A 15,783-nucleotide genomic window follows, 5' to 3' on the forward strand; every position below is an offset into this window, starting at 1 on the left:
GGCGATGGGAAAAGATGGAGGAGTAAGCTTTTCCAAGGATAGTATCTCAAAAATGAATACCAATAAGGGAATGCTGTAGCTTTCAGCATGTTGGAGAAAAAGAATACCACAGTCGTGCCAAAGCACGTGTAGTTATCATTTATTCTGGCTTTACTTGGACATGCATGAATCAGAACACATCAGTAAGTCACCACATATCATTCATCCAAACTACTGAATGGACTATTTTTCCCCACAAGAAATTAACATCAAGCTCTAAAGAGACAAAGCGCTGGCTTTGAAATCGTACTTCTGTACTTCAAGAGACAGGTATGGGCTTAACATTTACACTGTTAAATCCAAGAGTTAATAAGGGCAAAGTCTAACCTTTGCATTTCCATTCAAAGAGTAAAGACTGAAAGAACACTGTATTAAAATACCTCAAAGCAAGGTATTGTTATCAACCAAGTAATGGTTTTCCAGTAAGTTACGGTACTTTCAAAAATACTGTGTGGAACTGTTAGTATTTGCTTATCTCTAAAACTTCCTCAAATGTTTCTATAGGATATTCTTTGAAACACCTGAAAGCATGGAAGAAATCTGCAGCAGGTTTCCTGCTTCTGTCAAACTTACTCCCAGCCCTGTATACAGGCTTGATTCACCAACGAGGCTCTCTTGATGTTATGAGTCACATACAGCAACTGTGTAATAACTCTTACCAGTCACAAGCTTTTGTCTTCATCATGATGCCATGCCACTCTACTCCATTTTACAGGTATTAAAATAGTTAACAGTGTACTATTTTAAAATCCATACACTTCAGCAGAAATTAAGATTCCCCTCTCCAAGCTTAATAAATTGAGACGGATAAACATACAGGAAGAGTTTTGCCTTTTCATACAGTTAATACAGAATGAATAGGGGAAATAAGCCAAATGCTTATACCACAGAATAAAATTCAGCATCTAAGCTTTATTCAGTTTTTGTTAAAATAGCTTTGTATGAGGATAGGCAGTAAGTCTTAGGACTTCTGAACGTAAGTCATACTGCTTCATTATGGTAACTTTTGTAGCAAAACTAAAGACTAATTGTTACAGCCAAACTGTATTAATTTTACCTTTACTTCTGCTGCTACAGAGTAAAGAAATGTAATTACAACATACAATGGCTGAGGCCACTACTCCAGAAAGTTTCAATAGATCCTGGCAAGTAAACAAAACATTAAAGCAGATACAAACAGTGAGGCTGATACAGAAAAGTACCTTTTTAAGAAACTGATGTTACACAGATGTTTGGGGGTTTTTTTGTAAGATAAATCTGCTTTCTGTGAACTCCTAACACAGTCATAGCAGTGTAGAGGTGAAGCTGCTTGTCCTACTTTCACTTTCATATGAAGTACAGACGGGAAGAAAATATTACTGTGGGGGAAAAAGCCTAATTATTCAATTTTGGTTTTGACTGAGGTATCTTTCAAATCTTACATACTGGTCACTTTATCCTGAAATGTTTGTTTTGTTTTTCTCCCTAGTCATGTCCACTGTCCTCTAAAAATGAGATTCCTTCAGTGTCCCCCAGACCTAAGTGGAAATGAGAGCTATATTGATGAAGCAGATGTATTTTACTCTAATCCACTTGGCTGGCTTAATAAGGAGTTTTACAACGATACGTTATTACCCAGTCACTTGATCATCTTCAGTGTGCTAGAACAGGTATGGTAACTGCAACATGAAACAAACTAGTTTTGATGTCAAGTTACAAAATAAATTAGGGGAGAGTTATAGTTAAGATTTTTGAAAGTTGTTGTCCACAGTTTTTTAAAACATAGCTTAAGTTAAAATTGAACCCTCTAGTCCATAATATAGTATAGATACCATTCCCGTGATACATACGTAACATTCATGTATGCCTTCTCCTGTGTGCAAGTTCTACATGCCATAAAGTAATGTTTTATGGAATTCTCCTCAAGCCATATTAAAACAAATGTGTGGTCTGTTCCCAGAACCATACACTTTTAAGTAAGCAACCATGACAGGCAAAAATCCCTGCAGAGTACCTTTTCCCCTCAATTCTTTTATGAAGTCCACGTACTCAAACAATGGTGTCTGGTGAATATCCACTCTGGACAGGATCAAACGCGATAGGTACCTCTTTTTCTAGCAGTCTTTCCTAAAATAAAGGATAAAACTTCCAGGGGACAGTTGAACTGATGGTTTTCGGAAGACTTTGGAACACAGTTCTGATGCTCCCAACTGCACTTTCTGACTGTGGAAACTAATCTATGTTCATTTACAGGAAATATCATCATTTTTAGCTTTAAGGGGCTATGAGAAAACAGCTACTGTCTTTCACACTCATGTACCCCAAGGACGAGTTGGGAGCCACATCTACATCTACAGGAAAAAAACTGGAATGAGTCATACCTGAAGATCAGTTTCTAGACTTAAGACCTAATGAGATCAGTTTTGCATAGCAGTACTATGCTTATAAGATCTTGTACTGCTGAAAGGAGAGAGTAGTGAGTCTGAAACCGGGTAAGTCTGATTCCAGACAGCCACTGGCTGCCTAAACACATAAACCTCTTCCTGAAGGCAACTTCAGTAGCAGTATGAGAGGGTGGGGGTGTCGACCTACCTTACAACACTAGAGAACATCAGGAAGACCAAAGTTACCACATGACTATTCAAACAGTAAGAAATTAGACAAGACTGGACCATTTTTATAGAACTGTAGAGCTATGCTAGGTTTGGTTTATAAATAAAGACTTTTACTCACAATGTCTCTTTATTTTTCTTCTACAATATGCAGATACGCAAGACATTAAGTGCTTAAATCAGCAAGCTGATTAGAATGCAGCACAGCAAATTCTTTACAATTCAACAGGCTTTTGACACACACACCCCCCACACCCCCAAAGACAAGAAGCAAGTATAAGATTACAAAACACTAACAAATACATTACCATAACGTAGACCTATTTTTTGAAGGATGAGATGAAGTTAGTATATCAAACATTGGAGTTAATTATTGGTACATTATGCATGACTCAAGCTTGAACTACACTAATGGAATGCAATTAAGCATATGTTTTCATACACAAGTCATTGCATGCCTAGTTTCTGCAACAATAGTGCTGGCACCCAAACTATAATGACTTCCAAAGAACAGTTAAAGCAACAGTACAGAATATGCAAATTAGAAAGCCTGACTTCTGCCTTTTAACAAAAATGTGTAAAAATCTAAATTTAGAGAAAAAACTTGCATCTTGCTGCTTTGTTGAAAAACAATTAGTTTCTGGAGAGGATGTGAATTCTAATCTTATTTTTACCATAAATTACTCAGTATTTTGGATCAAAGGGTAATTGCCCCAATTCTATTTCAAGATTTGCCATGTGTCTTCCATTACTGCGACCATGTTTATGCCATTTACCTTCTCTTTTATTACGGTGGTGGTACTTCTGAGCTTGTTTTTCATGTCTGGAATTTTCAGTTTGTGTAAAAGAAGGCCTTTTAGGTCGACTGCAAGGAGTAAACAAAAGCTTATTACTACTCTTACAAAAGCATCTCTCTAAAAGCACTTTGAAACACAATTACATTGTCAAGAACAGCTTTTAACATGCTGAGGTTGACTGAAAACAAAATTAGTGTTAAGTAGTCCTTTCTCTTGTAAGCAAAAGGGGGGTTATTTGTTTGTTTAAATCATCAATAAGATGGTATATTTAAAAGAAATCCTTTCTAAAAATAAAAATGCTCTGCAGCTGGTTGCCCAAAGTTCTTTTCAGAATAAAGCCAGCTAAAGAGCTGTTTGATTATCCCTATTGTGATGCTCGAGCTCGATGCTCAATCTATTTTTCAGTTATTCTATTACATTCTGCTCTACAAAAATAATGAAAACTTTACAGACCCTTAGGAAAGCATGCTTTGTGTAAACACGGGCACTTCAGAGGTTTTCATGTACAATAAATACGTTTATACAAAGACAGGGAGCACTGACAAAACACTTGCTCACCTGTTGCAGTTTTTGATGTAAACAGTCCCATTATACTACATGCTGTTATCCCATGACTAGCATCTCTAGCCTTCTGCTAAGCTATTTTCATCCCCAGTATCATACAAACTTCTGTATAATACTATCAGTAAATGAATTTGAAATTCTGTTTTTCTGCAAGCTGAATTAAAGTGCTCAAAAATTAAGTGTTTAAATTCATTAAAAATTAAAGTTAATAATAAATTAGTAAGAAGTACTTCCAACTATAAATAAAACCATAAAACTTATGTCATGTGTTTGTCAAAACTACACATTGAAAAAGCTACTTGGTAGCTGATAATAGGAGTATCATTCTCACAGTTCAACTTTTAATAAGAGAGAGTACTACCTCACATAATATTTAGTAATCCTAAAATAGTTAAGTATTCAGAATTCCTAAAAAAAGACACATGAAATAATAATTAAAAAAAAAATACAAGTCCAAAAGAAACCTGACTGAAGAACTACACCTTGATCTAAATATGCTTTGCACTGTATACCAGCACAGGGAAAACTTCTTGTGTATTATAAATTAGTTAATATATCACGTTTTCTTACCTCATGAGAATAATCATTAGCACAAGAGACTATATAGTCAATTTTCTAACAGCAATGATATTAAAAGCCACATAAAATATATATGTAAGTGTAACAGAAAGAGCAAGTTCCACACAATATATTAAGGCTGCTTGCTTATATTTTCTTTCACCAAAGTCTATGCAGTAGAAAAGTCCACCATCTCTAGCTCCATTGGGCCAGCCAGGCAGCACGCCACAACTGCACTGTAGAAGCCCTGAGAACACCATTAGATACAGAAAAGTAACGTAGAAACAATTCACGCTAAAGACCTTTGTAAGCAAGTCTGTAGAATTCAGTTAAGGTTAGTATCCGAACTAAAGCCTGCCATTTGAGTAGCTCTGCTCTGGGCATACAGACTAACTCAGTATTATACTAAGCTACAAGAGAATAATAAAATTCCTGAAAAGCCAGCAGGGAATACACCTGCCAGAAAGGATCTTGAGACTGTTCAAATACATCCAAAACCCTCCTCATTCAGAGAAGGACAACAAGGAAATCCTAATTAATGCTTCTTCTGAGATAGTTATTTATTCCATCAGACAGCCAACCATAGCTGTTCAGTCTAAAGTAATCCTACTTGCAGTTAAACAGTTTTCTAAAGAACTCAGTAGAAATACTAGATTGTACTATGTACAATGGATCTGCAGTGTTTGCCAAACATCCTACAGGATCTGCAGTGCCTACCAAACTAACATCACACACATAAAATTTATATATAAGGTACTACAGATCCACTTTACATAACACAGTCTAGTATTTCCCTTGAGTCCTTCAGAAAGTCTTCTAGCGTGTATATATAAATATATATAGACATATACATACACACTAGAAGATCACCTATTAGAACAAGGACACTAGTCTTTACAAAGGCTAATTCATTGTGTTAACAAGTTCAGGAAACTTGGGAACAAACCTGGGTCCATATTGGGGTGAATTATCATAATGAAAGTAGTATCTGTAGATGTATTTGTCCAAATCATCAAAAACCTTTTCGTTCTTATTTTGGTATTCCTTCATATCTTCCAGGTAATCCTTGACATCATTAACAAAATCAGTGAACAACATCTGGTCATGTATAAATACCCCATTATGAAAAAACTTATTGATGAAATTTTCTAGTTCTCTCCAGTGATGAAAGTTACGTACAACTTGTTGCAAATACTTTTTCATTAGCCGATTAAATTCATCCACTCTGATAGGATCTGATACTCTGTTAAAGAGACTAATGAATTCTTGATGAGCACATTCAAAAATACCAGAGCAGCCCTTTAGGACAAACTGATGTTTTCTATTACACAAAGGATCACCAAGACATCTCTGTGAATCTGTATCTTTTTCAAATGTTGTGAACTGATGTCTTCTTCCATCTTTGAATTCTTTTGGCATGTTAGGTCCTCTGTAATGCATGTGCTTCAGATTCTCATAAGAGTTATGTTCTCGGTAAAAAGTTCGAGCTTTCTTGTTTGCCTCATGTCTTCTATCATTTGACTTCTTCTTTTCATCAAAGATGTTTTTTGTGGTATCTTTGAAGTGTCTGAATGTAGACTTTACAGAATCAGAGAATTTTTTCAGGTTTTCTTTCACTGCTTCTTTGGCTTGTTTAATCTTTTCTTTATGGTGTCTTACAAATTCTTTTGTGGAATTTTTCATAGCATCAAAAGTTTCTTTAACCGAACCAAAAAATGATTCCTTTGATTTCTTTTTAGTCTTACTTTGCCCTTTAGCACCTTTCTTTTGTCCCTTTTCATTCGTTTCTTGTTTTTCAGTTTGGTCTTTTGCTTCAACATACAGCTTCTCCCATAAATCAGAGCGTTGTTGCTCAAAGTTTAGCTTTTTTTCTAGTTCTACTAGCCTTCCTCGCAGAGTTTCTATTTCTTGATTTTCTCTTAATGTATCATCATCATTAGCATTGTCAGGTGTTTGACGAGAACTTAACTGTTCCAGTTCTTTTTTTAGAGCTTCTGTAACATGACGTTCTTTGTCCAGTTCTCTCCTTAACATCTGTGCCTCTGCAAAGAGTGTTTCCTTTTGCCTAAGAAAGTTGTGGTTTCTCTGCTTTTCCTCTTCCAAATGTTCCCTTAGTTTCTGATTTTCCATTACAATAGACTCCGTGCTAGTCCCTTTATCTTCTAAGTTTCTAATTTGTTGTCTTAGCTTCCTTAATTCCTCCTGAAGTGAGGCCAAAGCTTTTTCCTCCTTCTCTAGAGATTCTCTTAAGTGCTGATTTTCTGCAGCAAGACTTTTTTTTTGAGATTCAAAGGATTTCTTCTCCACCTCAGTAGAGGTCAAACATGTGGCAATATCTCCCTTGAGTGACTAATACAAACAAAAAGAAAACCAGCAAAATTACTACAATTAGAATTGTTACAATTTCAGCTAGAAAGGTGAAAGACCAAGGTAGCCCAGACAGAGTTTACTTGTCATTTTGGATGCAGTGACACATGTTGCAGCAAGATGCAAAAATAGAGCTGGTTTGTTTATCTCAGATACACACACAAACACTTTCTTGGCAACAAAGACCATGTGAGAGGCTCCCCCTTCCAACCAGAGGTCATCACCCCTCACTTGCATAGGTTTAACGAGCTGAAAGATAGTAAACTGGGTACTTGAATTGTAATCTTAAAAGGAAATGAAAATCTGCAGGTTTGCTGTTGATTTATGTTCAGCAAATTGGGTTTACATACTACAAAACCAAATATGTTAGCAGAAGCACGGGCACTCAACAGTTGGGGAAGAAATTCAGGAATTGATTTTGAACCCAATTTGTTGCTGAAAATATGTGTTCATGTAACTATATCCTAACACAAAAGGATCTCCCCAGTCTCTTGGCATCCTTGACAAACTCTAGGACTAAACATGCTGAATTATGTATAAATACTGCTATCAGCAATATAAAAGAAAACTTAAAAAAAAAGACATGCACACACAAAGCACTCCCTCATCTTCTCTCTGAATGATCTAACAGTAAAAACCTAAAAGTACAGATTAAGTATTTTGAAAATTAATAACAATTAACAATTTAGAAAGCAAATTCATAAAACCTGTAGGTTCAACCTATAATAGGTTTTTACCAGCATGTTCTACTTCAGCTGTCTTCATTAATGACAACCTGGCATTATGTCACAGGAAAGAGACAGTCTCTGTGTCCAGATAACTCCTAGACTACATACATAAAAACCAGTATGTTTAAACACATTCCAGTAACAACTTTGATCAAAATACAAGAATTTGGGGGAAAGAAAATGTGACATTGTCAGAAAGAACTTACTAAAGAAGAAAAATGTAATGGATTTGTGTGATAAATTTCACTTCGTGTAAATTCACACAATGACAGAATAACCCAATGATTTCAAGCTAAACTCATACCTACCCCCACTTTATGATGCACTTTATCTCCTTGCTCTTGTTGGCACTGGTAAAGGTCATCTTTCATATCTTTTAATTCACGTGTCTTTGTCACCAGCTGCTGACGTTTCTGGATCTGTATTGTACCTACAAAGACAAAAAAAAAAAAAAAAAAACTTTCTTTTGATAGTCTGACTTACATTAAGTAGTCAGAGGAACAGACGAACCTAAACATAATTTTTATTTTCTCTGCAAATTCAAAAGCGTTCTTACCTTGCAATTTCTGCCCAGTACTTACTAGTAACTGTTTAGCTGTAACAAAATAAAGATTATAAGACCAGACTGGTACATACCTATTCTGTTTCTTCCAATGATGAACAATTTCACAGACAGATCCAAAAATTCACTATTACACTGTCTTTGATGTTAACAAATGAAGGAATTTTGGAACACTACATAGAAATAAGTTAGATATAAAACAACAAAAGTTATGCAGAAAAGGGTATGTGTGACTTTGTAATTTTTTTAGTAACATGCAAGCTAACCAGGATAAAAGGGAGATCATTAGTCCATGCATTATCCATTTCAGAACTACAACTTTCACTGTTAAGTAAAGTTACATGAATAAGAGGATATTAGTGCAGTATTTAAACTTTTACGCAGGAACACAACTATTACACACTGCTCACAAAGCAGCAAGTATTTGCAAGCCCTATCTTGTCATTCTTATCCATGAGTGAAGGCTGAAGAGTAAGCAAGTATCCTGTCTTTGCACTGTCAGATAAAGGCTGAGACACACTATTTTTTCCCCAAAAAATGTCTTCATTGTACTAGCCACCAATTTTTTCGCCATCAAGTAAGACTTCTTTACTGATACTTCCCTACCTATAGACATGTTCTGTAAATCCTAACACTGATGTAGTTTTTATTTCTTTGCTTTTAAGATTCTCTTGAATTGACTCTATAGCAGATGGCAACAGCAAGTTTTAGGTATTTCTTTCAAAACCAATGCAGCATATGCAGAGTTCTACTTCTGTATTTAAAGGCAAGGGAGATAGATGTATTATTAAACAGAAGAAATTCTATAAATACTACTACACTGAGGAATTTTTTTGTGCTCCTTTAATTTCTATTTAATGCATTGTCAAGCATGAACTTAAAACCAGACAGTGCTCTATTAAACCAAGTTGAAACTCAATAGTTCAATTCAGCTAAGGGAAAGGATTGTTTTTACAATAATGATTTTAAGTTTGCAGAGTCCTAATAAACACTTATGGGAAGCACAGATCCTCGCATAAGTGAATTTAAGTATACTGACAGTAAACTTGTTTTTCATATTTATGTTTTATAGATACTTTTGAAGAAGTCCATTGATCCTGAGAATCCAAAGACTGCATCTGAAAAGTCATTATTTAGTGTAAAGGGTTCATGTTAAGAGGAACTTGAATTACAGAAAAACAATTAAAACTCTGTTTCTGTCCTTCTCAAGAATCATAATTTAGATACAGTAAGCAAAAATGACATTTAGCAACACAGAAAGGGTAGTAAAGACTCTGAAAATGCATGTAATGAGGTGCCATTCTTCAGTAATTGGTTTGTGTTTCCAGCTGGTATTCTGAGTCACAATATCCTTCAGATTCTTTAAGTAATCTATCCAAATCCCTAGCATTACAGCAGTATTCCCTTTTGCAGATTCTGGTTAAAAGAAAAAAAAAATTAAATATCTGAATGTCCATAAGAATGTTCTTCTGGCAAGCGATTCCTAACTTTAGCTTTTCCAGTTACCTATTTTCCTGGAAAGCTTGCCCTCTTTCAGATCTCCTTCCTAGAGCATCATAAAGCCAACTAATTCAGTTTAATACTGATTAGGATACAGTTATTGATTAAAACCTAAACCTAGTTGCCTTCTACATCTTTAAAAGTATTAAAGGGGTCCTGGAGCTCTAGCTAAAGGGAAAACACTATCCTGATACTGATCCAAAAATAATTTCAAAAAAAGTAACCCTTTCCAATCCTCTTACACAACAATTAGCTTAGCATTAAAAGACTACTGTGGAAAACATTCATTCCAAGCTGAATCACAAAAATACACAGTAGTCCTCTAGTAAGATGTATTTCTCTGCAAGTCTGTGTATAAAAAAGAAAAAAAAAAAAAAAAACCAAACAACAAAAAGCAGGAAGCTGGAAAGCAGGGTTTGATTCCCTTTCTAGTGGTAGAAAGATTAGTTATCACATAACCATGAAGAACTTTCACTTGAAGAAGAAAAACTAAAGCAACAGAGTTGCATTCTTTCTGCTGAGAATGCTCTCATCACTGTCATCAGTGATGACAATTTTTATTTAGAAGTACAGATTCAATGAATGAAAAAGTCGAAGTGAATCCCTTAATAAAGATAAAGATATGACACTGAGTACATTTCCAAAATGTATTTTTCATCCATAGATCTCACGGTTCTTCAAAAGGATAGTATTTATCATTAACCCCAATTTGAACACAGTAAAATGATTAACAGAACTGAAACCTCAAGTTACCACCACAAAGCACTATCAAAGACTGGTCTAGTCATTGTGCTCCTCTCTGCTTCTAGCATGCCAATGTACATCAATCAGTTTTTACACCAGCTCCTACTAGCTGCAGCTACTAAATAAAAAGTATTTCACATGACTGGATTAGTCATCCCTATGATCCTGCATACACTAGTAATTCTTAAGACTTGATTGTTTTTTTTGTAAATATAAGTATGCATACATATATGGATGTGTGCATACACATACACATAATTTAAAAAGTAAATCTGAATGCAAGCACAGCATCCACAATACATCATTCATGACTCTTACCTTCAGGTTTACCTAAGAACAAAACAATACCAGGGTCAAGTGAAAATCAGTATACATCTCAAAACATACATCAAAATTTAGACCCCTAACAATCAAGATCAAATCCAATCAAAATCATATTCCCAGTCTCAAACTGAATCACAAGTCTTCTTATGAAGGCACATTTTCATATAAAACTAAAACTACTCAGGAAAAATTACTATTAAAAATAAATGCCCTCTATAATTTTTATCATAATACATGTATCTGAGAAGATCAGGATTGCACTACATAGATTTAGATCTGCAATGAGTTCTGCTGTTTTGTTAAATGTAGTAACAATCTGCTTAAATTTAGGCAATGCACTGAACACAGAAAAATTGCTGCTATCCTGGATCCCTGAAACCACTCTGGAATTGCAAGGACAACTACAGCGTATTTTTCTCCACAGACAGAGAAAAACATTGATACTATGAACTCCTGTAAAAAACATGCCTTGCTCTTACATTTACCAGAGGAGTACATATAAGACAAAAGCCTGAAATAACACTCTGAATGCTGTTAGGAATGGTAAGCACTACCACAAATTTATTTCAAAAGAAAAGATGTGAAAAATGAAGGGTACACAGTACATTATGAGAACAACAAGAAATTTCTATCTGGAAGGGCAACAAAAAATTAATTTCTTTCATTTACTTTAAAATTAATGTAGTGTGTACTAAACACAACTGCACCGCTGAAGGGCCTCCCTGTATTATCCATACATTAGCAGTTGCTTTTTCTCATTTTTAGGTTTAGATTGTTAGTGGAGAACAAAAAAAAAAAAATAAATCAGAGGCACAATAAAATGGTAGTTGTAATGCAAGATGTTGATTCTCTGTATTATGTTTTCTATAAACTCACCATAGAAGTGTCCAAAGCCCATGCTGATTGCAATCACCAAAGCTAATATGATGCATCTGTTAAGGCCACTACTGAACTGGCGTTTGTGCTGCTCTGCTCTGGGAGGTTCAGACTCTGGTTCAGCCGGTGACCCACCCTCAACCTCGGAGCTAGAGATCAGCCTCTTCTTAGCCCGACGTTTTCGTACTGTGGGACTGCACTGATTACTAGTTTCATCACTACTTGATTCACCATTGCTAGCCTGAGAGGAAAAAACTGAAAACCAACATAGAACAGTCTTTAAAATGCATTAATTGTTGCTTTAAAAATCAATGAGTACCAAAATCCATCATATTTATGTAAAATATAATTGGCATTCATCTTAGAGAACATTAATAAAACAAAATAAAAATTCTCAATGTAATAGTTTATGCTGGATACTATGCAAGGAATAGTTGAACTCCAAAGTTAAAAATTCATTTTTTAAAAGGAAAAGATAGAGAATCAAGAAATCGTCTTCAGAAAACTGTACGGCACTTCCCCATACCTTATCATTCACTCACTAAAAAGTGTTTCTTTCAGATAATCTTGCCTCTTAAAGCATCTACATGTACCACCTCTACAAATTCTTGTGAAGTAGAAAGGTTAAGAATTCAGTTTTTCCTCTCTTACAGATATTGAGACTGAACTATTTAATAAGAAGAGAACAACATAAAGGCTTGCTAAAAGAAAGCTTCCAAAAACACAGACATGGTTTTATTACATTATTTCAAAAAAACTTCATTGTGTGATCTACATGCAGCTGCAGACAAAATTCCATTAAAGTTCCATCAATGTAGGTATTATAAATATCCAAAGCTTTGCATTTCAAGTTTATTTAAATATTTAATTTTCTTTACTTTTCATATCTACCGTATACTACCAATTCAGATCTTTACCCACCTTTCACAGAAGCTATTTTCAACCACTACTGCACAGGAAAAGAACCACTCAGGTGCTTCTGGTTTTGTCCCTCCCTAACACTCTGAATCCAAAACGCTTCTATTACCTGACTGATGTTTTGCAAGATTGAATCAGCGAAGACTTGAGATAAGAACAAATTCTAACCATAAAAATATCTTTTATAGTATTTTTGTAAAATGGTATTTGTGATACCATTTGTATGTTCACGTTCCTATGGCCCAAAAGCCATATATTCTAACTGGGAAAATAACAATCGAGCTGTAATCGCTTGTTGCTATTGGTGGCAGAAATGTTTGCTGCATGTACTGTAAATAATTTTAAATAATCATTACTTATATACTGGATTATATAATCTCCCTCCTTTGAAAGCATCATTTTCAAGTGTAAGGCAAATATCAAGGGGAAGCAGTAGCAGGGTGAAAAAGAAGCTTTCAAGTATCTATGTTCATGTACCTAATTCCAATGCCTGAAATAGATTCAATGTGATCAATGACGCCTCCAGCACATGACAAAGTGCTCCTGCTTGGACACTAAATTTGATACCTGCAATTACACAATGCTAATGCCCTGTCTAGAAATATGGTTGTTCATTCTCCTATCTCAAATCCATCACTCAAATGTAAAAATATAAATACAGCTATACTGTCCTTGAACATTTCACAACTGGAAATCATTTGTTTGAGCAAAGCCATGCATACATCACTGAACAGACAAGAATGCCAAGCAGTGCTAACCACTATCTATAAAAAGCAATACCAATTAAGATTCTTCACTTAAAATAAATTCCAACTTAATAGAAGTGATTGCATCAACCCCAGAAAAGATTGCCAATTAGTATCTGGAATAAATGTCTAATTTCTGACTCTATGGACAAGCAACATATCAGATAATGAAAGATAACTTCCCCTCTTACTAAAAAAATCCATTTTAGTCAATTAGTCAAACCAGACTGACCAAGCAGATATATTAATAAAGAAAAATCACTTAAACAGCTACTTGACATGCAGATTCTTAAATAAATTTACATAGCTTGGCAGAAAAGGACGTTATTTTATAATCAGTCATTTAAGCAGATGCATACTTCCTCAATCCTGGACAATAAAGACAAGCATTCAGAAATTAGTCAGAAGAGAGATATTTTTACTAGAATGCAGAGGTCAGACATTATAAAGGATTATACACATACTTACTAAGACAGGTGTTATTATTGCTTATTTGGGTTTTTTTAGGTTTTTTTTCAACAACCAAAGAAGATCACACATATGTAATACAACAGTGGTTAAGGAACAAGCTGCTTCTAGCCAAATGGGAAATTCTTTGATATACACTGGGCAGCAAAGAATAGGTAAGTGAAAAAAAAAAAAAAAAAAAAAAGACAATCAGAAAGCAAAGAGAAAAAGCTGTAAGACCCTTAGAGCCATTTATAAGCACTCACTGGCAAGTTGCCAACAGCATTACACTTTCAGGCAAGAATGACACTGCCTTATAGCTGCTGTAAGAATTCGCTACCAAGCTGTACTCTAAAACTCACAGGATGAAAAGGAGTATAAATGAAACAAGGTGTGACCACAATAGCAGTTCAAAATTCTAGCTTCTGCTATGATTTCAAACCGTCAGATCTTCACTAGAAACCAGATGGAGTAACGTCAGTTAAGAATGTGATTTTCTTTGATGTTTCTGCACAGAGATGACTAAAGCCTAGATGCAGTTTACTTCACTATACGAGCACTTCTGCTAGTTAACTTCATTCATGAAGCAATATTAAAACATTTCCATTTGCATGGTGAAGACAGCCTAAAAAGAAATTGGTTTGCAAGTAAAAGTAGCAGAAAATCCTTGTAGAACATTTTAGTATCTACATTAGGAAAATCTGAAGCTCATCCTTTTCCAACACAATAGAAAACTCAACAGGAAGTGGAAGGCAAAGATTTCCATTGCCAAGAAGTGGCATGAAAATTTTGACTGCTAAAACTTTGGCATTTAAAAATAAATGCAAAAGTACTCCAGACATTTTCTAGAATACTTGGTCAATTAAATGCACAGCACTAAAGACCATGCTGAAATCAGCTTAAGTTAGAAGGAATAAATTCTTTTTGCCAGTCACATACAGATTTGGAATCCAACAAAAAACATTCATTTAAACTGTCAAGCATACATAGTAAAATATATTACAAAGCTTACTGATGCCCATTCCAAATTTACATGTAAGTTCAACATTTTTCAAAAAAGTAAGTAGAACACTGAGAGCTTAGCCAAACTCTTCAGTGAGGACTGGCTTTCAGCATCTGTTTGGAATATCACTACTATAAGATCAAGTCAGATTTTGCTACTGATATTTTTAAGAACACTCCATGCAAGCCATAAGCAATCAGCTTTACACAAGCTGATCAAATTTAATCACACCACCTTGGAAAGGAAGACTGCGAGACACATGCTCTTTCACCTCATTTCCCCATCCCCTTACACAATCAGGAATCTTCCTCAGCTTCTCCAGCCAACTGACTTTTGTGTACAAAAACATGTGGGGAAAAAAAAGCATTTTTAGAACTCATCCCTAAAAGAAAAAAGAAAGTCAACTAAATTTTTAATTTTAAATTAAGTCAAGCAATCCAGAAGACTTAAAGAAGGCAACAGCTTTGTTATGAATCATCATTGGTCATAATCAAATGCTACGTTGTCATTTTCTGATTCCTATGGATACTATACAGATACGTGAACATTTAACGATGCTTTATTCTACTTCTAAGACAAAACAGTATTTTAAGAAAAATCCTGCTCTTGTTACAAACTTACTTTGAAAGGTAAAAATCAGTAACACAAAAGTGTTACAGAGAATAAAGAGAACAGAAAATATTACAAATAAGCAGCAAAACAGAATGAAGAAGGAAGGCTAGAGAACTAGAGAAGAGTAACACAACAGTAAGTTTTTTTGTTTGGGTTTGCTGGGGTTTTGTTCGGTTTTAATCGGCCAAATATTCATATCCTTCCTCCTGAACGTCATGCGTTGCATATTTCTGCCAAGTACTAGCAATATCTTTATAAAATATATATATTCTACATAGCTATGAAGGTGAGCAAAAACTTTTTGTAGTCATGCTACTATAAGTCCTCATGGCCTCAAAAATCAATTGTCTCCCAGTTGCTAGTTATTTATGCCAACTCTACAAAAGCCCCAACAATTCCCACACCCC

At 34.9% G+C, this 15,783-nt stretch overlaps 2 protein-coding genes across 3 annotated transcripts in view; one reads left to right on the forward strand and one right to left on the reverse strand.

Annotated features, from left to right (window-relative positions):
* The window catches only part of PIGB (phosphatidylinositol glycan anchor biosynthesis, class B), a gene marked incomplete at its 5' end in the record, with an annotated part of 8,921 nt that extends 6,404 nt beyond the window's left edge, over nt 1-2,517 (forward strand). Inside the window, 3 exons of the mRNA XM_009706383.1 lie at nt 544-754; nt 1,508-1,688; nt 2,272-2,517. Coding sequence (XP_009704685.1) covers nt 544-754; nt 1,508-1,688; nt 2,272-2,403 — 524 coding nt within the window. The remainder of the gene's footprint in view (nt 1-543; nt 755-1,507; nt 1,689-2,271) is intronic.
* A 183-nt stretch (nt 2,518-2,700) lies between these two features.
* CCPG1 (cell cycle progression 1) overlaps nt 2,701-15,783 on the reverse strand; it is a 21,559-nt gene continuing 8,476 nt past the window's right edge. Inside the window, exons 5-9 of one of the 2 annotated variants that reach the window (XM_009706381.1) lie at nt 11,651-11,905; nt 10,769-10,780; nt 7,953-8,074; nt 5,496-6,898; nt 2,701-3,495 (exon numbers count right to left, since the gene is read on the reverse strand). In XM_009706381.1, coding sequence (XP_009704683.1) covers nt 3,315-3,495; nt 5,496-6,898; nt 7,953-8,074; nt 10,769-10,780; nt 11,651-11,905 — 1,973 coding nt within the window. In that variant the 3' untranslated portion in view covers nt 2,701-3,314. The remainder of the gene's footprint in view (nt 3,496-5,495; nt 6,899-7,952; nt 8,075-10,768; nt 10,781-11,650; nt 11,906-15,783) is intronic. The other variant, XM_009706382.1, reaches the window with a different exon arrangement.

The sequence above is a fragment of the Cariama cristata genome, unplaced genomic scaffold (assembly GCF_000690535.1).
Source record: "Cariama cristata isolate BGI_N322 unplaced genomic scaffold, ASM69053v1 scaffold538, whole genome shotgun sequence".
NCBI lineage: Eukaryota > Metazoa > Chordata > Aves > Cariamiformes > Cariamidae > Cariama > Cariama cristata.